Source organism: Heterodontus francisci, chromosome 4, assembly GCF_036365525.1.
Source record: "Heterodontus francisci isolate sHetFra1 chromosome 4, sHetFra1.hap1, whole genome shotgun sequence".
NCBI lineage: Eukaryota > Metazoa > Chordata > Chondrichthyes > Heterodontiformes > Heterodontidae > Heterodontus > Heterodontus francisci.
Genome location: NC_090374.1, coordinates 30,130,742 through 30,157,028, shown reverse-complemented (window position 1 = coordinate 30,157,028; position 26,287 = coordinate 30,130,742). Strand labels below are relative to the sequence as shown.

The 26,287-nt window shown below is 44.6% G+C and overlaps 2 protein-coding genes across 10 annotated transcripts in view; one reads left to right on the top strand and one right to left on the bottom strand.

The window, feature by feature from the left end:
• Positions 1-904: 904 nt before the first annotated feature.
• LOC137368952 (uncharacterized) overlaps positions 905-26,287 on the top strand; it is a 31,927-nt gene continuing 6,544 nt past the window's right edge. For 3 of the 6 annotated variants that reach the window (XR_010974843.1, XR_010974844.1, XM_068029322.1), the window contains exon 1: positions 905-1,116. The gene's annotated coding sequence lies outside the window, so the exon portion shown is untranslated. The other 3 variants (XR_010974840.1, XR_010974841.1, XR_010974842.1) reach the window with 3 other exon arrangements.
• The window catches only part of wdr17 (WD repeat domain 17), a 162,394-nt gene continuing 142,604 nt past the window's right edge, over positions 6,498-26,287 (bottom strand). Inside the window, exons 27-29 of one of the 4 annotated variants that reach the window (XM_068029317.1) lie at positions 23,877-23,975; positions 17,207-17,390; positions 6,498-7,424 (exon numbers count right to left, since the gene is read on the bottom strand). In XM_068029317.1, coding sequence (XP_067885418.1) covers positions 7,305-7,424; positions 17,207-17,390; positions 23,877-23,975 — 403 coding nt within the window. In that variant the 3' untranslated portion in view covers positions 6,498-7,304. Of the gene's footprint in view, positions 7,425-17,205; positions 17,391-23,876; positions 23,976-26,287 lie in introns of those variants that run through there. The other 3 variants (XM_068029318.1, XM_068029320.1, XM_068029321.1) reach the window with 3 other exon arrangements.

Sequence of the window (26,287 nt, the reverse complement as noted above, 5' to 3'; positions counted from 1 at the left end):
GAACTAAAACTGCAAGAATCAAAAAATCTGTGATGAAACTTCCTCTTCACACTCAGGCAGTGAAAGAGAGAATTTAAAGGTATTATCTAACAAACAAATGAAAAAAAACAGTGCCTCTGATATGTCTTCCTTTTTCCTCAAGTGAGGACTACTCCCCATTGTGATTGATAGGGCCTTCAACCGTGTCCGGTCCATTTCCCACACTTCTGCCCTCACATCTTCTCCGTCCCAGAACTGTGACAGGGTTCCCCTTGTCCTCACTTTCCACCTCAGCAACCTCCACATCCAGAGGATCATCCTCCGCCATTTCCGCCACCTCCTGTCTGATGCCGCCACAAACACTACTTCCCCTCCCCTGTCAGCATTCCAAAGGGATTGTTCCCTCCGTGACACCCTAATCCACTCCTCCATTATCCCCGACACCTTGTCCCCTTCCCACGGCACCTTCCCATCCAATCGCAGGATGTGTAATACCTGCTCTTTTACCTTCTCTCTCCTCACTATCCAAGGCCCAAAACACTCCTTTCAGGTGAAGCAGTGATTTTCTTGTACCTGTTTCAATTTAGTATAGTGTATTCGTTGCTCACAATGTGGTCTCCTTTACATTGGGGAGACCAAACGCAGATTGGGTGACCACTTTGCTGAACACCTTCGCTCAGTCCGAAAGCATGACCCCGAGCTTCTGGTTGCTTGCCATTTCAACACTCCCCCCTGCTCTCATGCCAACATTTCTGTCTTTGGCCTGCTCCAGTGTTCCAGTGAACATCAACTCAAGCTCGAGGAGCAGCACCTGATCTTTCGATTAGGCATTTTATTGCCTTGCGGACTGAACATTGAGTTCAATAACTTCAGAGCATGACTGACCTTTGTTTAATATTTTATTTTTTAACCATGTGCCTGCTTTTCATGTAGTCATGTAGCTGCTCATTATTCCACCATTAACACTGTCTCTGGACTAGAGGCCTGCTACCTGACCCGAGCCCGATGTGATCCGACGACAGGTGTCGGGCTCGGGTCGGGTCGGGCCCATCTTCAGGGTACGGCATTCGGGCTCGGGTCAGGTCGGGTTGGGCCGAGTTCAGGTCGAATCAGGTCGGGTCGGGCCGAACACACACGGTAAGTGCTCTGCTGTTAAGTACTGAAATTTAAAAAAACTTACCTGAGCTGGGAGTCCGGGACGAAACTGAGTCTGCGCAGTGGGCGAGTGACGTCACTATGACATCATCAGGCATGCGCTGCAGCTTCGTGGAGATTCCGAATCTGAAGGTAAGTAAAGGGATGGTCAGGTCGGGCTCGGGTCGGGTTGAGTCGGGCAGGTTCGGGCTGGGTCGAGATCGGGGCAAAATTGGACGGACTCGGGCCGGGTCAGGGTCCACGGTGGTTCGGTCAGGTTCGGGGCGGGTTCTTTTTTTCCCGACCTGAGCAGGCCTCTACTCTGGACTAATGCTTTGTCTTTCACCACAAGCAATAACACACGTTTTGCCTTTGTCCCAGGACAAAGGGTTAATTAATCACCCTCTGCCCTTCAAACACTTTCCCCTTTGTTCTCTCCCCCACACCCCTCCCCATCATTTGCTTAAAACCTAATTCTTTTCTAACCTTTGCCAGTTCTTATGAAAGGTCACAGATCTGAAACGTAAACTTTGTTTCGCTCTCCACAGATGGTGCCAGACCCGCTGAGTTTTTCCAACACTTCTTGTTTTTGTATCAGATTTCCAGCATCCAGTATTTCCAGTATTTTGCTTTTAAAAAAAGTGACTGGGAGAAGACAGATCCAGATTTATGGCCTATGACAGGAAGAATAGAAGGCCTGCCTGAGATCAAGGCTGTGATACAGCAAAGTGAACAAAGGTCCCTTCCTCTCTTTTCATTTCCTAAGGCTGCTTGGTCCTTACGGGGGGAGGGGAAGAGGGAGGGAGTTGGGCAGTGGCGGGGAGGGAGCAGGGGGTACAGTGCCTAGCCCATTAATATCCACCCTCTCACCTAATTAGCCAGAATTCATAGAGGAAATTTGATGGTGAGTATCAAGAGGTTATTCAGCCTGGCAGGACACTCTCGTTAAATCTGATTCCTGTCATCAGCAGACATTCACACTTGTAAACATGCAGCAAGGTGGTTGGATAACGATCAAGAGCACAGTCCTTGGTTGATTTCCCCTCCCTCACCTTGGACTGTTGAACCCAATTAAAGCATCCCTGTCACGACCCCAGCTGGGGGTAGTTAACCCAGCACAGGCTACAGATCAAGCCTGGGTTGTTTTTTTGGTCTGTAAGGCTCAGCTACCATTGCATAAAATTGCTGAGTCATTGGGGGAGCCCTAATTCTCTTTGTACATGGAAGTCGAATAGGATGAATTGAAGCACTGGTAGCAATTAAGCATAGGCATTGGCACCCATCAGTAATAACTGTGCAAAGCTTCTGAGCTCAAACATTCACGACCCGCTGACCAAATTAATCACCTTTGCTACTTCAGAGGGCCCGTTTAAGTAACTGGGCCATTTGCCAGTAGAAGCTATTGACTTCTTCATGTTAATCGAAACTACGTCCCCATTGATTCAGCTGCCCTTGCCATTCTAAATCGCAGCAGTAGTTTTCCAGATCACAACTGACTCAACTGGTCAACTGTGACTGTCTCATCCGCCTGCGCTGGCTGCCAATTAATGTAAGCTGGTAGAACTTTAAAAACATATATCTTGCGGTGGCAGGAGGTGACTGGGCAGCTGCCTTTGGCTACTGGTAAGAAATAGCACAGAAGGGGATTAATTGTACTGGACCTGAGCATGATTGAGAATGTAAGAGTACAGCGTGGGATGAAAAAGCTGAAGACAGAGTGAATACTGGACGTTAGACCGTCATAACTGAATGATCAACTATCATTACTTCCAGATACTGGGAAGACTAGCTTCCAGGTACAGTTTGGTGGTTTAGCTTAGCGGCAGATGGTATTATTTTAATTCACTTAAAATGGGCCAGCCAATTCAGGTAAATGAGGTGGAAAAATTGCAGAAGTCACAAGAAATGGATCTGTGCATCAAAGTCATTCACTTAAATCTACTATTCTCTTATCTGTTATTCACTTAAATGGGCTCCATTGTACTGGATCCTGCACTCATCCATTGATTAGACATAGTGGAGTTGAATTTCCGTAGGACTGCTCCCCATTGTCTGTTGTAACTTTGTTACGTTGGAAGACTGGGAGAAACCCTCGCAGGAATTCTGCTCCAGTGAGCCCACTGCTTTGATTCATTGTTACACATTACCCCGAAGGTAAGTAATAAAGTATTTGATATATTTTGATCAAAGAAACAATTTGTGATCAAAGCACAATCATTGTGCTTTGCTGCCGCTAGTTCTTTTTCAAGCACTCAGAAACTGGCATTATGTCAAAATTGTGGGGAAAACATTTCAGAAGCCCTCTAGTTCAGTAGTCCTATTTTATCTTGTGCTTGATGTGAGAAATAGAGATGGAAAAAAAAGTGGCAAAAGACTGGATTTTTCCTGCAGGGGTCAGGAGTGTTTCCAGGTGCTGAACCCATTCCCGGGGGGGAAACAGTCACTAATTAGGATTTTCAAGGGGGCACCCCCTTAATTGGCCTGGAGACAGGTTCTCCATACAATTAAGGATGGTGGGCAGGCTTTCAAAGCTGGAGGGCCCATCCAGGTTGAGAGGAACAGCAGGCTGTAATATAAGGTAAGTAAGAGAGAGGGCACTTCAAGATGGAGGCACCTACTCTCCAACTTCTTTAAATCTTTAATTCAGCAGCCAACCCGCCACTGTGGAGCAGTGCGGAGCCCCTCTGCAGGATGACCTGTGGCTGCTCCTGCACCCAGGCAGGCAGGGAGGGGCTCTAGGCCTGCCTGGTACGCTGGCCCCCTTACCTGTCTGCTGCCGGGTGTCCACCTCCAGGCATCTAAACTGGCTCCCGCTGCTGCGGAAACCAGGAGGCCAAAGGGAAAATTCCAACTAGCCTCCTTTAATTAGCCTCAATTAGGGCCTGATCAGTTATCGGCAGCATGTGGGCAGGTAGCCCTGCAGGCCTCTGATCTCGCCACCACAGAAATGGCTGAGAGCTGGGATGGAGCTGGGAACTGACACATCGGCCGGCGGGGCTAATTTAGCTCCACCTAGCCCTCGATCCCAGCGCCAGCAGGGGCTGAAAATTCAACCCAAAGTTTCCCCACTTGTTCTACACCAGGGGTGTCCAACCTTTTCACGTGGGGGGCAACATTACAATTTTTGTTTTACATCAGGAGGGCGGGTAACATAATTTTGGAATGATAAAGGCATTAAAAATTTATCTTATTATTAATCAAAACAACAAATGTACATTTTTGTGAAGAAGCTTTAAATGAGAAGACTAATTGATTGACTTACTTTCTCATCACTATGTTGGACACTGAAATAGTGAGATACCTGGCATTCTTTTGCTTGCACAAGTCGTCAATGTTTGCCTACACAGTTCTTGTAGCAATGTAGAGTATTCTGGATAGATGTCCATCTGTCAGGGGTGATCTTGATCATTCTCTCTCCCTCCCTGTCTCCCTCCCGTCTCTCCCACTCTTCCCCCCCCTCTCTCTGTCCCCCTTTCTGTCTCTGCCCCCTCTCTCTCTGTCCCCTCCTGAATCTCTCTCTGCCCCCTCTCTCTGTCACACCCACTCTCTCTGTCCCCCTCTCTCTCTCTGTCCCCCTTCTTTCTGTCTGTGCCCCCTCTCTTTCTGTCTGTGCCCCCTCTCTCTTTCTGTCCCCCCTCTCTCTTTCTGTCCCCCCTCTCTTTCTGCTCCCCTCTCTCTCTGTCCCCATTTCTCTCTCTGCCCCCTCTCTCTCTGTCCTCCCCTGATGAGGATGGGGACCGGCTTGCTACATTTAATGAAAAGTATAACTTGGCAATTCTTAATCATTCTAAAGGAATCAGGGTGCTGAAATTACACCAGGAGTTCTGAGTGGGTGAATGCTTAATGCTTTTGCCTGAAATTCCTCTCTCTACTATGCTAGTGGCAGTATTATCCCATTTGTTTTAAACTGGTTAGCAGCACCACTAATATAAAAATTCCATGGTATTTACAACACAGAAACTGGCCCAACTGGTCTGTGCCAGTGTTTATGCTCCACAAGAGCCTCCTCCTGCCCTGTTTTATCTCACCCTATCTGCATATCCTCCTATCCATGTCTCCCTCATATACCTATCTCGCTTCCCCTTAAAGGCATCTATGCTATTCACCTCAATGACTCCTTATTGTAGCAAGTGCCATATTCTAAATACTCTCTGGGTAAAGAGGTTTCTCCTGAATTCACTAATGTATTTATTAAGTGACTATCTTAGATGTATGACCTCTAGTTGTGGACTTCCCACAAGTGGAAACATTTTCCCTACGTCTACTCCTTTCATAATTTTAAAAACCCCGATTAGGTCTCCCCTCAGCCGTTTCTTTTCTGGAGAAAAGAATCCCAGACTGCTCAATCTTTCCTGATAGTTATAACCTCTCAGTTCTGGTATCATCCCTGTAAATCTTTCTTGCACCTTCATATATCATAAAACCTTTATATCCTCTTTGTATTATAGAGACCAGAACTGTAAGCAGTGTTCTAAATGTGGTCTAACCAAGATTCTATAGAGGTTTAACATGAGTACTACGCTGTTTAATTCTATTCCCCTAGAAATGAACTCCAGTGCTTTGTTGAATTTATTATGGCCATGTTAAGTTATGTTGCTATTTTTAATGATTTGCGAACCTGTATCCCTAGGCCCCTTTGTTCCTTTACTCCATAGTGGGGAGAGTAATTTCAGATGAATGGCAGAAGCGTGTATACATTAATACCCATGGTGTAATTTCATGGCTGATAAGTCGCCAAAATGCCGGCAAACTGATGAGGTGATTCCACAATCCAAAGATCACAGTGAAGTGGTGTTCGAGAGGGTCCGTACTTCAGGTGAGATGCCCCTGAAGTTCCATTTCAATGGATGAAAGATGATGGGAGTACACGTCTGAGACACCCATTGTGGAATCACCCCTTGCCTGAAGAAAACAACATTGCACTTCCTCTAATTACTCACTAAATTCAATTTTGAGGGTTATAATCAGTCAATTTTACTCAGAACTGTAGGGAAGATCAAATGCAACTCTGCAAAAAAGGAATTTGAAAGAAGGAATTGGATGTATCTCACCTAGATTAAGGCACGGCTTCTATAATGTACTTAGCGCACTTGAAATGACAAACAAAATCATACCAGGAGACACAGACGGTTCAGGTCTTCATAAAGAGAATCACTGCGATACAACTCCAAAATCACAGCACTTTACCAAGAGGCAGCAGTGCACTACTTCCCCGACTTGAACTGTGCTTTGCACTTATTTAAAAAAAAAATCTGCAGATGTAAACTTAAGGATTGAAGAGGTATTTGGCAATGGGTTGATCTGGTGGTTTTAACGAAAAACGTATTACACTTTCCACAGTTATGCAAATCAATTCACCATTATTCAGTAATTATGTTGATCTAAAAGCATTTACTGTGCTCATAGTTTTAAAAAGTCCATTATGTTAATAAAGCTTTCTTTAGTTTTGAAGTATGCACATAGTGCTAAGTAGCACATGATCATAACCTTTCAAAATTTACTTTATAAAATCTAAATGATACAATTATTCTACCGTTTTAGCTTTTATCATTAACTGGTTGACCAACAGCTGTAAGTAGCATCCAAATATTGATTGTTAATGGCTGATTAAACTATTGAATATTAAATTTGCAAATGAGTCTTAGTGTTTTTCTAGTTTATTTTGTGAACTTTGTGGCAGTAATCGCCATGCATCTTTTATTTAGCCGACTACTGGATGATAAAATATTTGCAAACATTTTCGGAACTGGGTCATTACTTTCGGCAGACGAAGAAATATTCTGAGGCGTTGACATTGCAAGAGGTGATAAAACGTACAAAGTACTAATTCTGGATTTTGTTTGCTGCGATATGAGGCATGTCAAGTTTCTAGTTACTATGGAAACCACAACTCCTCTCCATTTTGGTATCTAAAAGAAAAATCCTTTCCTGGCACCAGAAAGAATTTATTTTGTCAGCAGGGCTATGCATCAATTATCTAGCACTGAACTTTGGAAAACCGGTCAAGGGATGGGCAGTTCCTTGTCAGAGACATTGTGCTATTGCAACGAATGCATTGTAAAGTATACAGTGTTACTGTGTGATGCCATACCCCCGTCATTCATCCACTGAGGTCAGTACACCACCAACCTTAACAATAGTCAACAATATAAAAGTACCAAAAAAATGTCATCTTTATAATAATATTCCTATCAGAATGGATTCAGACGTATTCCCGTTCCTAAAGGGGAAAATGGGTTGACCTTTGCCCACATTAATGCATCGTTAAGAGATATCGCTGACTTTCCATCCTCAAGGAAATATACTGGGCCCTAAAAGAAAAATTAAAATAAAAACGATTAAAAGATTCACCATAATTCAATAATTATGCTGATGTAACAGCATTCACTGTGCTCATAGTTTTAAAATGTTCACTTTATTGATTTTTTTTTTATTTTGAAGCATGTGCATAGTGCTAAGTAGCACATGATGATAACCTTTCAAAATGTACTTTATAAAATCTAAATGATACAATTATTCTACCATTTTAGCTTTTATCATTGACTGGTTTGACCAACAGCTGTAGGTAACATCCAAATATTGACTGTTAATGGCTGATTAAACTATTGAATATTATATTTGCAAGTGAGACTTCGTGCTTTCTGGTTTACTTTGTGAGCTTTGTGGCAGTAATCACCATGCATATTTTATTTAGCTGACTGTTGATGATAAATTATTTGCAAACATTTTCAGAATTGGATCATTTTTTTCGGCAGATGAAGAAATATTTTGAGGCGTCGACATTGCATGAGGCGGTAAAATTTACTAAGTGCTAAATCTGTTTTTTTTTGTTGTGCTATGAGATATGTTGTGCGTATCATGACCATATTTTTATGTGACTAACACCTTACCCTAAAAGGCAGTCCATGGGTGTAGTTTATATAGGATACTTCCACTGTTTTGACCACATCCAAGGCATATATAACTTATGAAGCTGAACGACACAAAAGTAATTATTCTTTCATGGGATGTGGGCATCACTGGCAAGGCCAGCATTTGTTGCCCATCCCTAATTGCCTTTCACAATTGAGTGGCTTGCTAGGCCATTTCAGAAGGAAGTTAAGAGTCAACCACATTGCTGTGGGTCTGGAGTCACATGTAGGCCAGACCAGGTAAGGACAGCAGATTTCCTTCCCTAAAGGGCATTAGTGAACCAGATGAGTTTTTACGACAACTGCTGATAGTTTCATGGCACTATTACTGAGACTAGCTTTCAATTCCGGATTTTTTATTGACTGAATTTAAATTCCACCAGCTGCTGTGGCGGGATTTGAACCTGTGGCCTGCATTTTATTAGCGCTACGCGGAGGTGTGCTTTGAGCTCGGCGGGCTTCCCACCCAGAAGTGCTGCCAAGGAGCCCCCATGATATAACGCGCAGGGGCTCATTTAAATGGAGGGCGCGGAGCAGCCACCCCCCAATGATGTGTAGGGGGCGGCTGCCGCGTCCTCAGCAATGTCATCCGGCGTCACTGCGCGGGCGCCGACGCCATTTTTAAAGGGTTTTAAGCCCATAGAGTCACAGAGTTATACAGCACAGAAAAAGGTCCTGCGGCCCCCCAAGCCTGCGCCGATCCAGATCCTCTATCTAAACCTGTCGCCTATTTTCTAATGGTCTGTATCTCTTTACTTCCTGCCCATTCATGTATCTGTCCAGATACATCTTAAAAGACGCTATCGTGCCCGTGTCTACCACCTCCGCTGGCAACGCATTCCAGGCACCCACCACCCTCTGCGTAAAGAACTTTCCACGCATATCCCCCCTAAACTTTTCCCCTCTCACTTTGAACTCGTGACCCCTAGTAATTGAATCCCCCACTCTGGGAAAAAGCTTCTTGCTATCCACCCTGTCTATACCTCTCATGATTTTGTACACCTCAATCAGGTCCCCCCTCAACCTCCATCTTTCTAATGAAAATAATCCTAATCTGCTCAACCTCTCTTCATAGCTAGTGCCCTCCATACCAGGCAACATCCTGGTGAACCTCCTCTGCACCCTCTCCAAAGCATCTACATCCTTTTGGTAATGTGGCGACCAGAACTGCACGCAGTATTCCAAATGTGGCCGAACCAAAGTCTTATACAACTGTAACATGACCTGCCAACTCTTGTACTCAATACCCCGTCCGATGAAGGAAAGCATGCCGTATGCCTTCTTGACCACTCTATTGACCTGCGTTGCCACCTTCAGGGAACAATGCACCTGAACACCCAAATCTCTCTGGACATCAATTTTCCCCAGGAATTTTCCATTTATTGTATAGTTCACTCTTGAATTGGATCTTCCAAAATGCATCACCTCGCATTTGCCCTGATTGAACTCCATCTGCCATTTCTCTGCCCAACTCTCCAATCTATCTATATTCTGCTGTATTCTCTGACAGTCCCCTTCACTATCTGCTACTCCACCAATCTTAGTGTCGTCTGCAAACTTGCTAATCAGACCACCTATACTTTCCTCCAAATCATTTATGTATATCACAAACAACAGTGGTCCCAGCACGGATCCCTGTGGAACACCACTGGTCACACGTCTCCATTTTGAGAAACTCCCTTCCACTGCTACTCTCTGTCTCCTGTTGCCCAGCCAGTTCTTTATCCATCTAGCTAGTACACCCTGGACCCCATGCGACTTCACTTTCTCCATCAACGTACCATGGGGAACCTTATCAAACGCCTTACTGAAGTCCATGTATATGACATCTACAGCCCTTCCCTCATCAATCAACTTTGTCACTTCCTCAAAGAATTCTATTAAGTTGGTAAGACATGACCTTCCCTGCACAAAACCATGTTGCCTATCACTGATAAGCCCATTTTCTTCCAAATGGGAATAGATCCTATCCCTCAGTATCTTCTCCAGCAGCTTCCCTACCACTGACGTCAGGCTCACCGGTCTATAATTACCTGGATTATTCCTGCTACCCTTCTTAAACAAGGGGACAACATTAGCAATTCTCCAGTCATCCAGGACCTCACCCGTGTTTAAGGATGCTGCAAAGATATCTGTTAAGGCCCCAGCTATTTCCTCTCTCGCTTCCCTCAGTAACCTGGGATAGATCCGATCCGGACCTGGGGACTTGTCCACCTTAATGCCTTTTAGAATACCCAACACTTCCTCCCTCCTTATGCCGACTTGACCTAGAGTAATCAAACATCTATCCCTAACCTCAACATCCGTCATGTCCCTCTCCTCGGTGAATACCGATGCAAAGTACTCGTTTAGAATCTCACCCATTTTCTCTGACTCCACGCATAATTTTCCTCCTTTGTCCTTGAGTGGGCCAATCCTTTCTTTAGTTACCCTCTTGCTCCTTATATATGAATAAAAGGCTTTGGAATTTTCCTTAACCCTGTTTGCTAAAGATACTTCATGACCCCTTTTAGCCCTCTTAATTCCTCGTTTCAGATTGGTCCTCCATTCCCGATATTATTCCAAAGCTTCGTCTTTCTTCAGCCTCCTAGACCTTATGTATGCTTCCTTTTTCCTCTTAGCTAGTTTCATAATTTCACCTGTCATCCATGGTTCCCTAATCTTGCCATTTCTATCCCTCATTTTCACAGGAACATGTCTCTCCTGCACGCTAATCAACCTCTCTTTCAAAGCCTCCCACATATCAAATGTGGATTTATCTTCAAACAGCTGCTCCCAATCTACATTCCCCAGCTTTTGCCGAATTTTGGTATAGTTGGCCTTCCCCCAATTTAGCACTCTTCCTTTAGGACCACTCTCGTCTTTGTCCATGAGTATTCTAAAACTTACGGAATTGTGATCACTATTCCCAAAGTAGTCCCCTACTGAAACTTCAACCACCTGGCCGGGCTCATTCCCCAACACCAGGTCCAGTCATAGCTGATCGTCCAAACTCAGTACCCTGTTCCTGCTTTCTCCCTGTATTCTTTGATTCCTTTCGCCCTAAGAACTATATCTAACTTTAAATATATTTAATGATTTGGCCTCAACTGCTTTCCGTGGTAGAGAATTCCACAGTTTCACCACTCTCTGGGTGAAGAAATCCCTCCTCAGCTCAGTGCTAAATGGCTTACCCCATATCCTTAGACTGTGACCCCTCGTCCTGGACTCTCCTGCCATCGGGAGCATCCTTCCTGCCTCTAGTCTGTCCAGTCTTGTTAGAATTTTGTAGGTTTCTATGAGATCCCCTCTCATTCTTCTAAACCATAGCGAATACAAGCCTAATCGACCCAATCTCTCTTCATACGTCAGTCCTGCCATCCCAGGAATCAGTCTGGTGAACCTTCGCTGCACTCCCTCCATAGCAAGAACATCCTTCATCAGATAAAGAGACCAGAACTGCACAAAATATTCCAGGTGTGGCCTCACCAAGGCCCTGTATAATTGCAGCAAGACAGCCTTGCTCCTGTACTCGAATCCTCTCGGCTATGAAGGCTAACCTATTATTTGCCTTTTTAACTACCTGCTGCACCTGCATGCTTACTTTCAGCGACTGGTGCACAAGGACACCCAGGTTGCGCTGCACCTCCCCCTTTCCCAATCTATTGCCATTCAGATAATAATCTGCCTTTCTGTTTTTTCCACCAAAGTGGATAACCTCACATTTATCCACATTATACTGCATCTATGTATTTGTATTGGTATGTATGCCATGTATTTGCTCACTCACTCAACCTGGCCAAATCACACTGGAGCTTCTCTGTATCCTCCTCACAGCTCACACTCCCACCCAGCTTTGTGTCACCTGCAAACTTGGATATATAACATTTAATTCCCTTATCTATACCATTAATATATACTGTGAATAGCTGGGGTCCTCGCACTGATCCCTGCGGTACTCCACTAGTCACTGCCTGCCACTCGGAAAAAGACCCGTTTATTCCTACTCTTTGTTTCCTGTCTGTCAACCAGTTCTCTATCCATGTCAGTACCATACCCCCAATCCCATGTGCTTTAAACTTGCATGCTAATCTCTTATGCGGGACCTTATTGAAAGCTATAAATACATAAATTGAAGTTTTTTTTTATTAACAATTAATAAAGATGTGGAGGCCCTTCCCCAACACCCCTCCCCCCCCAAATGGTCATTTAATTGACACTTTATTCCCTAACTGAATGTTCCCCCCCCCAAACTTCTAACATTTGGCCTCTAACCCTTTCCCACCATTCACACAACCAGTTAAATTTGTTTTCCCCGCTCTCCCACCCCTCCCGCCCTGAAAATTTTATTCCTCCTCCCTCCCCACCAGGTTCTCGCCTCTGAACTCTGTATGCAGTTCCAAAGGCGGGCAAAGGCCGAATGGCCGCAGTAAAATCAGCATGGCACAGCCGTTGCCTGCAGGTAAGTACATTTACATATCGTTATTCTTTATTTACATATTGAGATGAAGGGTCCGCCGCCATCCGCCTGTATGTAATCAGACAATCCTCAAAAACCAAGATCTTTTTTCTTCAACTGTTTTAAACTCTTAAAGGGGTTATTTTGGCACTTGACCATGACACATGGTGATGGATTTTACTCTATTCATCATCACCCACCCACCCCACCACGCACTACACCAACCCTCATGATTCCTGATTCAACCGTGAACTTACTTTTCCAATAATTTGGGTTTATGGCAGATGGAATTACTAGCTGACAGTTAGTGCTGGTGGGGGCAGAGATTTGAATCTTGCATATGCTGAGGATTTCAAAAGAAATACATGGCTAACACAAATGGGACGGAGATCTGCATATGAAGTCTTCAGCCCCCCCCCTTTTTTGCCCCCTCATAACAAACAGCTACACCCGATGTGTTAAGTTGAGATAGTTCAGTCTTCTACAATTCTATGAAATCGGTCATTATCAAGATGAGGAATGCAAGTGGTATGCAATCCTCTTTCTTCACTTCGGTTTCTCTTCAGCTCTTTGTCCTCCACTTCCCTCCTCTCCTTCACTTTAGTTTTTGCTCCTCTTCTTTCTCCTGGCGAACATGTATTCTTCAACCAACACTACTAAACAATTTATTTGGTCATTTAATGTCTTGCTGTGTGCAAGTTGATGTATGTATTTCCCTGCATTACAACAGTTACCACACTTCAAGGAGCTGTGAAGCACTCAGGAACATGCTGATGTCATAAAAGGCACTATATAAATGCAAATTGTTTCTTTCTTTGCCAATTCCATCTCTCTCCTCCTTTACCTTTCATTCTCTTGTACTGCTGTCTCTCTCTTTCTCACTGACACGTCATGATCCTGCTGATCTCTTTCTCACATTTTCCTCACTGTCCATCATTCTCCTCTTTCACGTCTCAGTTGGGCAGGAAGCAACCAACAGAGTGAGGGAATCAGGAATCATTTGGAGTAGGACAGTGAGCGTGTAAGCACGGGGGTCAAGGAGACAGGAGTAACTTGGGTTGAGCAGAAGGTCTGGGAAGCAATCAGGGCAGATGACTGACTGAGCTGGCAGGCTGCGAAGCATTCAGCACAGGGCAGCACGCAGGTGGGCCGAGAAGGATACAGAGCAGGCAGCAAACAGGTTAGGTACAATGACCTCCTTTTTCCTCAACCGAGGACTCCCCCACCACTGTGGTTGACAGGGCCCTCAACCGTGTCCGGCCCATTTCCCGCACCTCTACCCTCACCCCTTCCCCTCCCTCCCAGAACCGTGACAGGCTTCCCCTTGTCCTCACTTTCCACCCCATCAGCCTCCATATCCAAAGGATCATCCTCCGCCATTTCCGCCACCTCCAGCGTGATGCCACTACCCAAACGCATCTTCCCCTCCCTTCCCCTGTCAGCATTCCAAAGGGATCGTTCCCTCCGCGACACCCTGGTCCACTCCTCCATTACCCCCACCACCTCGTCCCCTTCCCATGGCACCTTCCCCTGCAATCGCAGGAGGTGTAATACCTGCCCATTTACCTCCTCTCTCCTCACTATCCCAGGCCCCAAACACTCCTTTCAGGTGAAGCAGTGATTTTCTTGTACTTCTTTCAATGTAGTATACTGTATTCTCTGCTCACAATGTGGTCTCCTCTACACTGGGGAGACCAAACGCAGACTGGGTGACCGCTTTGCGGAACACCTCCGCTCAGTCCGCAAGCAGGACCCTGAGCTTCCGGTTGCTTGCCATTTCAACACTCCCCCCTGCTCTCATGCTCACATCTCTATCCTGGGCTTGCTGCAGTGTTCCAGTGAATCAACGCAAGCTCGAGAAACAGCATCTAATTTTCCGATTAGGCACACTACAGCCTGCCAGACTGAACATTGAGTTCAATAATTTCAGAGCATGACGGGCCCCCCATTTTACTTTTATTTTTAGTTATTTTTTCTTTTTTCTTTTTTACATTTTTTACAATTTTTTTTCTTTTGTTTATTTCATTTCATTGTAGTTTGTTCAGTTTGCTTACCCACTGTTTTTTTTTCATGTTTGTACTTGCTGCTGCTCAATCTTCAGTTCGTTAACACCCTATTTGTACCAATGCTTTGTCTTTCAACACACCATTAATATATTGTTTGCCTTTGCTCCATGACCTCTTGGTCAGCTATGTGGCCTTGTCCAATCTACATCTTCTCATTTGTTATCTCTTGCCCCATCCTCGGCTCACTTGCTTATAACCTTTGACATTTCTAATATTTGCTAGTTCCGAAGAAGGGTCACTTCTTTGTCTTTCAACACACCATTAATATATTGTTTGCCTTTGCTCCATGACCTCTTGAATTAGCTACACCAGAGGGTTGTGAATGCTGCATCATTGAGTATATTCACGGCTGAGATCGATAGATTTTTAATGTCTGATGGAATTAAGGTATATGGGGAGCAGGCGGGAAGGTGGCGTTGAGGTAGATCATCCATGATCGTATTGAATGGCGGAGCAGACTCGAGGGGCCACATTGTCTACTCCGGATCCTATTTCTTATGTTCACAACAGGGTCTCACAAATAGCAATGTTTTTATGACCAAATAATCTGATTTAGGAATTTTGTTTGAGGGATAAATATTGATCCAGACACTGGGGAGAACTTCCCTGTGCTTCTTCCAGTAGTGTGATGGGATCATTTATGTCCACCAGATAGGCAGAAGGGGCCTATGTCTCATATGGTTTAATGTCTAATCCAAAAAATGGCACCTCTGATTGTGCGATACTCCCTCAAGATCAGCCTAGATTATGTGCTCAAGTCAAGTGGGACTTTTTGCCTCAGGGGCGGGAGTGAGCTACAGCTGATACAACTTGCTAACTGCTATTGTACCTAAAATAAAAACAAGAAATGCTGGAACCGCTCAGCATCCACAACCCTCTGCGGTAGCTAATTCAAAAGATCCACAGTCCCTTGAATGAACAAATTTCTTCTCATCTCAGTCCTAAATGATCGACCCCGTATCTTGAGCATGTCACATTTCCTGCATTACAATAGTGACAACCCTTTGAAAATTGGCTGTAAACTGCTCTGGGGCATCCTGCGGTCATGAAAGCGCCCCATGCAAATGCAAGTCGTTCTTTCAAGAGCCTTGGCCTCGAGTTGGAGTTCCAGCCTTTTTCCTAAAGTTCTAGGTAATGGTTGGGCAGGACACCACCCTACTCTTCTTCGAAGTAGCATCACAACATCTTTTACATCCACCTGAAAGGCAGGTGGGGCCTCGGTTTAATGTCCTGGCAACAATCTGAGACCAAACCAGTCTGTTCACAACCTTGGTCATACTTGGCCCTGGGATGAGCTTCCAACCACATATTCGTGCCATCACTAAGACTGTCTATTTACAGCTCTGTAACATCTTCCAACTTCACCCCATCTCAGCTCAACTGTTGCTGAAACCCTCCTTCATGCCTTTGTTACTTCTAGACTTCACAATTCCAATATACTCCTGGCTGGTATCCAACATTCTCATCTCTATAAACTTGAGGTCATCCAAAACTCTGCTGTCCCTGTCTTAACTTGCATCAAGTCCTTTTTCCCTATCAGCGTTATGCTCGCTGACCCACATTGGATCCCGGTCAAGCAACATCCTGATTTAAAAATTCTCATCCTTGTTTTCAAATCCCTCCATGGACATCTCTGTAATCTCTTCCAGCCCCACACCCCTCCGAGATATCTGCCCTCATCTAATTCTGGCCTCTTGAACATCCCCAATATTATTTGCTGCACCATTGGTGCCGCACTTTCAGTCGCCTGGGCCCCAAGCTCCGGAATACCCTCCCTACATCTCTCTGCCTCTTCTTGAAGAGGCTCCTTAAAATTTATCTCTTTGACCAGGCTTTTGGTCACCTGACCTAATCTCTCCTTATATAGCTCGGTATCATATTTTGTTTTATAATGCTCCTGTGAAGTGGGGCTTTCTATTGCGTTAAAGGGCACTATATAAATATAAGTTGTTATTGTTGCAAAAGACAAAGTATACCTCTCTGAGAAAACATTTTCCAGTGAGATGCAACAACTTATTGGAAGCTCAGTGAGTCGGAATAAGTTTTTTTACTCTGAATGGCTTCATAGAAACGTTCAGGTTGGTAAATGGTTTCAGATGATGTCTCAAACTAATTTCATTAAATTTCTGGAGCTATTTGATTTGCCAAATTCTGCTTGATGTCAGTTTCAAGATTTGGAGCTGTAACAAAATATAATCAATTTGATTACTCAGCTTCTGCTGCTTGCTCATTCCTCACTGATCGAAGCAAATTTCTTTTGTTTTGTTTATATTTAGTCAATTGGATTTTGGATTGGCAATTTAACAGGCCAAGTCTTCATTTCGGCCATTCACAAATCTTTACCCTACTGATTTGACACACTAAGGTGTGACACTTTCAGATGTCATGTATGAGGCCGTTGAAAGGCACAGCATGTTACACTGTAAGACATGTATGTGGAGCATAAAGCTGGCAACAACCAGTTCCTATTACTATGCAGTAAATCTTATGTAATTCTGTGAAATTCAATGTCAATGGGCTATATAAGTTAAATTCTTGTAGATCTACTTTGTTGATATAGAATTTTAGTACACCTGAATATCAGGACAAAATCGTGCAAATAAAATTGTCATTACACCAAAGGCAAGTTAATTTCAACTACTTAATATGTTACAATAAAAATAAACATCCTTTCATACCTGTATCCGTAGACCTGTGAGGCAGGAAGTATGGACATCAGAGTGGCTGGGGAGATTAGAACCTGTGACATAATCAGGCCCGATCAGTCCTTTGATGGGTTCCTCCTTAATCCTATTTAGCAAAATGCTGTACACCTCTCTTTGAGATTCAGAAGGAGGGGTATATGGTAAATCCTCAAATGACCTGGCATAATTTGGAAATCAACTCGTGTGATATACAGTATTTTGAAATACTGCAGTTAACAATGTAGACCATGATCATGAACTTTATAACCAACACTGTACAGTAAGTGACGAATAACTCAGAACACATTTGATACTGAACAAAGTTGATGAATTCATCATTCTCACTGCTAGGGAAACAAAATAATTGACAGGTAGATCTTTATCAAGTCAAAGAAACAGGTTTACATAAGAAAAGTTCAGCTGTCCGGCTACTAAAATAGGTATTAATTCTATGAATTAGTGTTTTCAATGTGACAGGAGCACATATTGGGAATTTGAATGTGGAGACCAGTGCCCTAGACTGTAACCTGCACCATACGCACTTTCCATAAATGGCCCTGTACCTCATGTTAGGCTAGACTGACAGCTGGAAGTCCTTCCTCAGCATGCTTCCAGTGTCAGTGCACGGTTGAGGGATTCCTGCGCCAAAATATTTAAGGTAAGTACTGTGACGTTATTGTCTTGATCACTTTTAATTGTTGTTGAAGTCTTTGACTGAGTTATCAACTCCCAAATCTGTCCCCATCTTTCCCGGAACTCCATGTTTGAATCCCTCCAATCAGGTTTCCGCCCCTGCCACAATACCGAAACAGCTCTTATCAAAGTCACAAACGACATCCTATGTGACTATGACAAAGGGAAACTTTCCCTCCTTGTCCTTCTCGACCTGTCTACAGCCTTTGACATGGCTGACCTCCTCCAATGCCTCTCCACTGTCGTCCAGCTGGGTGGGACTGCTCTAACCTGGTTCCATTCTGATCTATCTCATTGTAGCCAGAAGATCACTTGCAATGGCTTCTCTTCCTGCTCCTGTACTGTTACCTCTGGTGTCCCCCAAGGATCTATCCTTGGCCCTCCCCTAGTTCTCATCCACATGTTGCCCGCCGACGACATCATCCGAAAGCACAGCGTTAGTTTTCACATGTATGCTGATGACACACAGGTCTACCATACACCACCTCTCTCGACTCCTCCACTGTTGCTACATTATCAGACTGCTTATCCAACATCCAGTACTGAATGAGCACAAATTTCCTCCAGTTAAATATTGGGAAGACTGAAGCCATTGTTCTTAGTCTCCGCTCCAAACTCTGTTCCTTAGCTACCGACTCCATCCGTCTTCCTGGCAACAGACCGTTCACAACCTTGGTTCATATTTGACCCCGAGATGAGCTTCCGACCTCATATTTGTGCCATCACCAAGGCTGCCTATTTCCATCCCCATAATATCACCCGACTCTGCCCATCTCAGCTTATCTGCTGCTGAAATCCTCATTCACGCCTTTGTTACCTCTAGACTTGACTATTCCAATGCACTCCTGGCTAGTCTCCCAAATTCCACCCTCCATAAATTTGAGGTGTTCCAAAATTGTGCCTGTGTCTTAATTCGCTCCAAGTCCTATTCTCCTACCACCCCCGTGCTCGCTGACCTACACTGGCTCCCAGTCAAGCACCATCTTGATTTAAAAATTCTCATCCTTGTTTTCAAACCCCTCCAGGGCCTCGCCCCTCCCTATCTCTCTAATATCCTCCAGCCCCACAACCCTCTAACATATCTGCGCTCATATAACCTTGACCTATTAAACATCCCTGATTTTAGTCGTTCCACCTTCAGTTGTTCAGACCCTAAGTTATGGAATTCCCTCCCTATATCTCTCCACCTCTCTACTTCTCTTTCCTCCTGTAAGACACTCCTTAAAGCCTACCTCTTTGATCGAGCTTTTGGTCATCTGACCTAATATCTCCTTAAGTGGCTCAGTGCCATATTTTGTTTTATTTTGCTCCTGTGAAGCACCTTGTGAGTTTTTATTGCGTTAAAGGAGCTATATGAATGTAAATTGTTGTTGCTATTCAGTACCACATGCGTGAAAATCTACCCATATGTAACTTACCAGAATAGCCTTGCATATAAGTGGAATGGACTGTGCCTCACAGCAAGTTTATACTAAACGGAAGAGAAGTGGTTCCCTTTTGTTTGATTTCTGTGTTGTTTATGATGTTGGGCATAATCCACAGCCTTAGTGACAACGCAACAAAAAAAAAGGAACTAATTTTCGATGGGATTTGTCTCATTACATCACTGGAGTAAAGACTCAGGCTAAATCTTGTCAATGTATGCAGTCTGACAGCCTTCTTAAAGAGTGGCTATATTTGTGCAGAAGCTCCGAGTGAAACAATATTACGGAAAGACAGGATCAATTTGAAAATGTCAAAACTGAGATTAGTATATTCTTGTTAGGTAAGGGTATTAAGGGATTGTGGATCAAACTGGTGAATAGAATTAAGATAGAGAAGCTATAATCTAATTAAATGGTGGAACAAGCTTTCGTGGCTGACTGGTCACCTCTTTTTTTTGTTCTTTCATGGGATGTTGGTATCAATGGCAAGACCAGCATTTGTTGCCCATCCCTACTTACCCTTGACAACGAAGTGGCCTGCTCGGCCATTTCAGAGGGCAGTTAAGAGTCAACCGCATTGCTGTGGGTTAGGAGTCACATGTAGGCCAGACCAGGTAAGGACAGCAGATTTCCTTCCCTAAAGGGCATTATGAACCAGATGGCAATTGTAGATAGTTTCCTGGCACCATTCCTGAGACTAGCTTTCAATTAATTAATTGATTTTAAATTTCACCAGCTGTCTTGATGGGATTTGAACCTATGTCCCCAGGGGATTAGCCTGGGCCTCCCAATTACTAGTCCAGTGACATTACCACTACATCACTGTCTTCCGGTATCCTGGCTCGTGTTCCTGTATTCTTTCTACTGACAGTCCAAGTGGATTTTGAATAACAGTGAGCCATTAATATTGCTATCAGCATACTTAGCCATCACCTCATCCTCACTAACAAGACAATAGTGATAAATACCACGTGCCACGTGATAGCGAAGCGAGGAATAGGGAGAGAGAGGAGTTGAACACGTGGCTGCAGGGATGGTGCAGGAGGGAGGGTTTTGGTTTCCTGGATAACTGGGGCTCTTTCTGGGGTAGGTGGGACCTCTACAAACAGGATGGTCTTCACCTGAACCAGAGGGGTACCAATATCCTGGGGGGGAGATTTGCTAGTGCTCTTCGGGGGGGTTTAAACTAATTCAGCAGGGGAATGGGAACCTAAATTGTAGTGCCAGTGTACAGGATGTTGAGAGTAGTGAGGTCAGGGATATGGTTACAAGGACGCAAGAGGGCACTGGCAAGCAAGAACCTGGTTTAAAGTGTGTCTACTTCAACGCCAGGAGCATCCGGAATAAGGTGGGTGAGCTTGCAGCATGGGTTGGTACCTGGGATCTCGATGTAGTGGTCATTTTGGAGACATGGGTAGAGCAGGGGCAGGAATGGATGTTGCAGATTCCGGGATTTAGATGTTTCAGTAAGAACAGAGAAGATGGTAAAAGAGGGGTGGGGTGTGGCATTGTTAATCAAGGAGAGTATTACAGCGACAGAAAGGACGTTTGAGGACTCGTCTACTGAGGTAGTATGGGCCGAGGTTAGAAACAGGAGAGGTGAGGTTACCCTGTTGGGAGTCTTTTATAGACCTCCGAATAGTTCCAGAGATGTAGAGGAAAGGATAGCGAAGATGATTCTCGACAGGGGCGAGAGTAACAGGGTAGTTGTTATGGGGGACTTTAACTTTCCAAATATCGACTGGAAATACTATAGTTCGAGTACTTTAGATGGGTCAGTTTTTGTCCAGTGTGCGCAGGAGGGTTTTCTGACACAGTATGTAGACAGGCCAACCAGGGGCGATGCCACATTGGATTTGGTACTGGGAAATGAACCCGGCCAGGTGTTAGATTTAGATGTAGGTGAGCACTTTGGTGATAGTGATCACAATTCGGTTAGGTTTACCTTAGCGATGGGCAGGGACAGGTATATACCGCAGGGCAAGAATTATAGCTGGGGGAAAGGAAATTATGATGCGATTAGGCAAGATTTAGGATGCGTAGGATGGGGAAGGAAACTGCAGGGGATGGGAACAATCGAAATGTGGAGCTTATTCAAGGAGCAGCTACTGTGTGTCCTTGATAAGTATGTACCTGTGAGGCAGGGAGGAAGTTGTCGAGCGAGGGAGCCGTGGTTTACTAAAGAAGTTGAAGCGCTTGTCAAGAGGAAGAAGGCGGCTTATGTTAGGATGAGACGTGAAGGCTCAGTTAGGGCGCTTGAGAGCTACAAGCTAGCCAGGAAGGATCTAAAGGGAGAGCGAAGAAGAGCAAGGAGCGGACACGAGAAGTCATTGGTGGATAGGATCAGGGAAAACCCTAAGGCTTTCTATAGGTATATCAGGAATAAAAGAATGACTAGAGTTAGATTAGGGCCAATCAAGGATAGTAGTGGGAAGTTGTGTGTGGATTCAGAGGAGATAGGGGAAGTGTTAAATGAATATTTTTCGTCAGTATTTACAGTAGAGAAAGAAAATGTTGTCGAGGAGAATACTGAGATTCAGGCTACTAGGCTAGATGGGATTGAGGTTCACAAGGAGGAGGTGTTATCAATTTTGGAAAGTGTGAAAATAGATAAGTCCCCTGGGCCAGATGGGATTTATCCTAGGATTCTCTGGGAAGCTAGGGAGGAGATTGCAGAGCATTTGTCCTTGATCTTTATGTCGTCATTGTCGACAGGAATAGTGCCGGAAGACTGGAGGATAGCAAATGTTGTCCCCTTGTTCAAGAAGGGGAGTAGAGACAGCCCTGGTAATTATAGACCTGTGAGCCTTACTTCGGTTGTGGGTAAAATGTTGGAAAAGGTTATAAGAGACAGGATTTATAATCATCTTGAAAAGAATAAGTTCATTAGAGATAGTCAGCACGGTTTTGTGACGGGTAGGTCGTGCCTCACAAACCTTAGAGTTTTTCGAGAAGGTGACCAAACAGGTGGATGAGGGTAAAGCAGTGGATGTGGTGTATATGGATTTCAGTAAGGCGTTTGATAAGGTTCCCCACGGTAGGCTATTGCAGAAAATACGGAAGTATGGGGTTGAAGGTGATTTAGAGCTTTGGATCAGAAATTGGCTAGCTGAAAGAAGACAGAGGGTGGTGGTTGATGGCAAATGTTCATCCTGGAGTTTAGTTACTAGTGGTGTACCGCAAGGATCTGTTTTGGGGCCACTGCTGTTTGTCATTTTTATAAATGACCTGGAAGAGGGTGTAGAAGGGTGGGTTAGTAAATTTGCAGATGACACTAAGGTCGGTGGAGTTGTGGATAGTGCCGAAGGATGTTGTAGGGTACAGAGGGACATAGATAGGCTGCAGAGCTGGGCTGAGAGATGGCAAATGGAGTTTAATGCGGAAAAGTGTGAGGTGATTCACTTTGGAAGGAGTAACAGGAATGCAGAGTACTGGGCTAATGGGAAGATTCTTGGTAGTGTAGATGAACAGAGAGATCTTGGTGTCCAGGTACATAAATCCCTGAAAGTTGCTACCCAGGTTAATAGGGCTGTTAAGAAGGCATATGGTGTGTTAGCTTTTATTAGTAGGGGGATCGAGTTTCGGAGCCACGAGGTCATGCTGCAGCTGTACAAAACTCTGGTGAGACCGCACCTGGAGTATTGCGTGCAGTTCTGGTCACCGCATTATAGGAAGGATGTGGAAGCTATGGAAAGGGTGCAGAGGAGATTTACTAGGATGTTGCCTGGTATGGAGGGAAGGTCTTACGAGGAAAGGCTGAGGGACTTGAGGTTGTTTTCGTTGGAGAGAAGGAGGAGGAGAGGTGACTTAATAGAGACATATAAGATAATCAGAGGGTTAGATAGGGTGGATAGTGAGAGTCTTTTTCCTCGGATGGTGATGGCAAACACGAGGGGACATAGCTTCAAGTTGAGGGGTGATAGATATAGGACAGATGTGAGAGGTAGTTTCTTTACTCAGAGAGTAGTAAGGGCGTGGAACGCCCTGCCTGCAGCAGTAGTAGATTCGCCAACTTTAAGGGCATTTAAGAGGTCATTGGATAGACATATGGATGAAAATGGAATAGTGTAGGTCAGATGGTTTCACAGGTCGGCGCAACATCGAGGGCCAAAGGGCCTGTACTGCGCTGTAATGTTCTAATTCTAAAAAAAAAGAGTTTAATTGGTAGTTACTGTATTACAGCCCTCATTTAATGCTGCGTTTAGCTTGAAGCCCTGACTTTGGTGGCAGAAGATAAATGAGGTGTAAATGCTCCCTTTGATGACGTAGGGAGATGTTGTCAAGAGTTGTCCTTTCCGTCCTCCACACCACCCTGTACCCCCCACCACTGATATATAAACAGCAGTGGCTGGCGTGACTTGAAAATCCGTTCCTCTTTTTACAAAAAAAAACGCTAAATTCCTCGCAGCTGCTGCTACCCCTCTGTCGTAACTTCACTGTAAGCGAGGGCGTAACACCCCTACGTGTGAGCAGCTCGGAGGAATTTTGCCAGTCTGTACGATTAACCAAGGGCGGCTAGGGCAGTGAGTCTGGATTGATTCACTTACTTGCTGGCTGACTGTGTGCATGCTCTCCATCCATCCAGCTCTGCTGATAGCTGTTCAATCTGAATCGGGACCGTCACCTCTCTACGTTTCAACAGCTGGCTGTAACAAAAAGGACAGATCCTTGAGGCACGACGGAAAGTTAAACGAACAAGTGCGAGCTAAAGTGAGACTTAAGACTCTGATTTCTGACTCTAGTTGAGTCACCCTAGTTTAGGCAGCTCACCACCACCTTCTCAAGGGCAATTAGGGATGGGCAATAAATGCTGGCAAAGCCAGTGACGCCCACATGCCATGAATGAATAAAAAAAGGAGCTCGTCACCCAACCTAAAAATAACAGAACATTCACCACCGAGATTATAGCAAGCTGACTGCTCAATTCCTTAGGCTCCAGTTCTAACGCTGTTTAAAGACAGGATCGTTTGAACCTTTGATGTAATTTATTGGGTGGGGGAGGTTGGTGCGGGCTGTGGACAACACTGGCAGTGCCGCCATTTATTGCCCTTCTCGAATGGCCCTGAGGTGGTGGTGGTGATGGGCTTTCAACATAGGAAAGAACATTAGGAACAGGAGGTGGCCCTTTAACCTCTTGAGTCCATTCGCCATTCAATTAGGAATACTCCTTTAATCCCTTCGACTACGGCAATCCTCGTGTGCCCACAATGGATCTGCAATCAGACAAACTTAAAGTGGTACCCGAGGTGTGTGTGCGCCAAGTTAGTCACTTTTGAATATGTGGTAATGCAGGTCTGTAATTAGCATCTTTTTTTAGATCTTTTTTTAACTATTTAGAACCAGACAAATGATGATTCTGTATCTGATCTTGTAAGCTGTTGGTCTCTGACTGTCTCTCCTGAAACATTATTATTAAGACAGCAAGTAGAGTTCTCAGTCCAGTTCTCAGCGGGCAAGAGTTGAAAGGCAGAAACTTACCTTTAAACCAGCATAAAATAAATTCTCTGGTCTGATGAAAGGTCACCGACCTGAAACGTTAAACCTGTTCCTCTCTCCACAGATGCTGCCAGACCTGCTGAGTGATTTCCAGCATTTTCAGTTTTTATTTCAGATCTCCAGCTTCTGCAGTATTTTGCTTTGAACAAAATCTTGGAATTCTCTACCCCAGTGGGCTGTGGGTGTTCAGTTGTTGTGAATATTCAAGGCAGAGATCGATAGATTCTTAGGCACTGAGGGAATTAAGGAATATGGGGATAATGCTGGAAGGTGGACTTGAAGTCAAAGATGAGCCATGATCTTACTGAATGACGGAACCAGCTTGAAAAGCCGTATGCCCTATTCCTGCTCCTATTTCTTAAGTTATTAAGTAAACTAAATTCCCACTGTTAACTTTTACAGCTTTTTTCCTTATTGATTTCATATTTCTTCCTGAGATGTAAATAAAGGAAGTTATGGATAAACTTGTATAAAACACTGGAGTACTGTGTCCAGTTCTGGGCACCACACTGTTGCAAGGATGTTAAGGCATTAATGAGGGTGCAGAAAAGATTCAAGAGAAAATGGTTCCAGGGATCAGGAACGTCAGTTATGTGGACATACTGGAGAAACTGGGGCTGTTCTCCTTGGAGAAGAGATTAAGAGGAGATTTGATAGAGGCGTTTAAAATCATGAGGGTCTGGACAGAGTAGATAGGGAGAAAGAGTTCCCATTCTGAAGGATCCAGAATTGGAGGACACCAAGTTGAGGTAATTGGCAAAAGAAGGAACAACGACACGAGGAAAAACATTTTTACGCAGTGCGTGTTTAGGATCTGGATTGCACTGCCTGAGTGTGTGGTGACGGTAGATTCAATCGAGGCCTTCAACAGAAAAGCGGATAACTATCTGAAGAGAAACAATTTGCAGGGCTACAGGGAAAAGGAAGGGGAGTTGCTCTTGCAAAGAGCCTGCAAGGAAGTGATGGGTCGAATGATTGTCGGGGTGCCCCTGCATAGGGGCAATTGAAGAAAGTTGATGCAAGGACCAGCCCTGGACCGGAGGAGGGTCTGCAGGGATCTCAAAGATCGGCCAAAGACTTCTAAGGCAACCTGTTTGAAACCTCTCCCATTCCAAATCACCTAAAAGGCCTTCAGGCAGCACGAATCACTAGTTAGCACTAAAGCAAAAGCAAGATGAAAGGTCATTGACATGAAACGTTAAACTCTGCGGGATGAATTTTACGGACCACCCATCGTCAGGGTTCTGGCGGGGGAGAGGGAGGGAAATGCCTCCGGCAGAGGACCGCCACGCACACTGACGCCAGGAAGGCCCAGCCCGATATTGTCAGTGGTGGCGAGGCCTCGTGGCAGCCCCCCCGCCGCTCGGCGACGGGAGCCCTATTTAAATATTTAAATTAATTTAAATAACCAAATTAATTACCGTTACACTCCCGCCATCTGTCCTGGTGCTATCTACTTGCC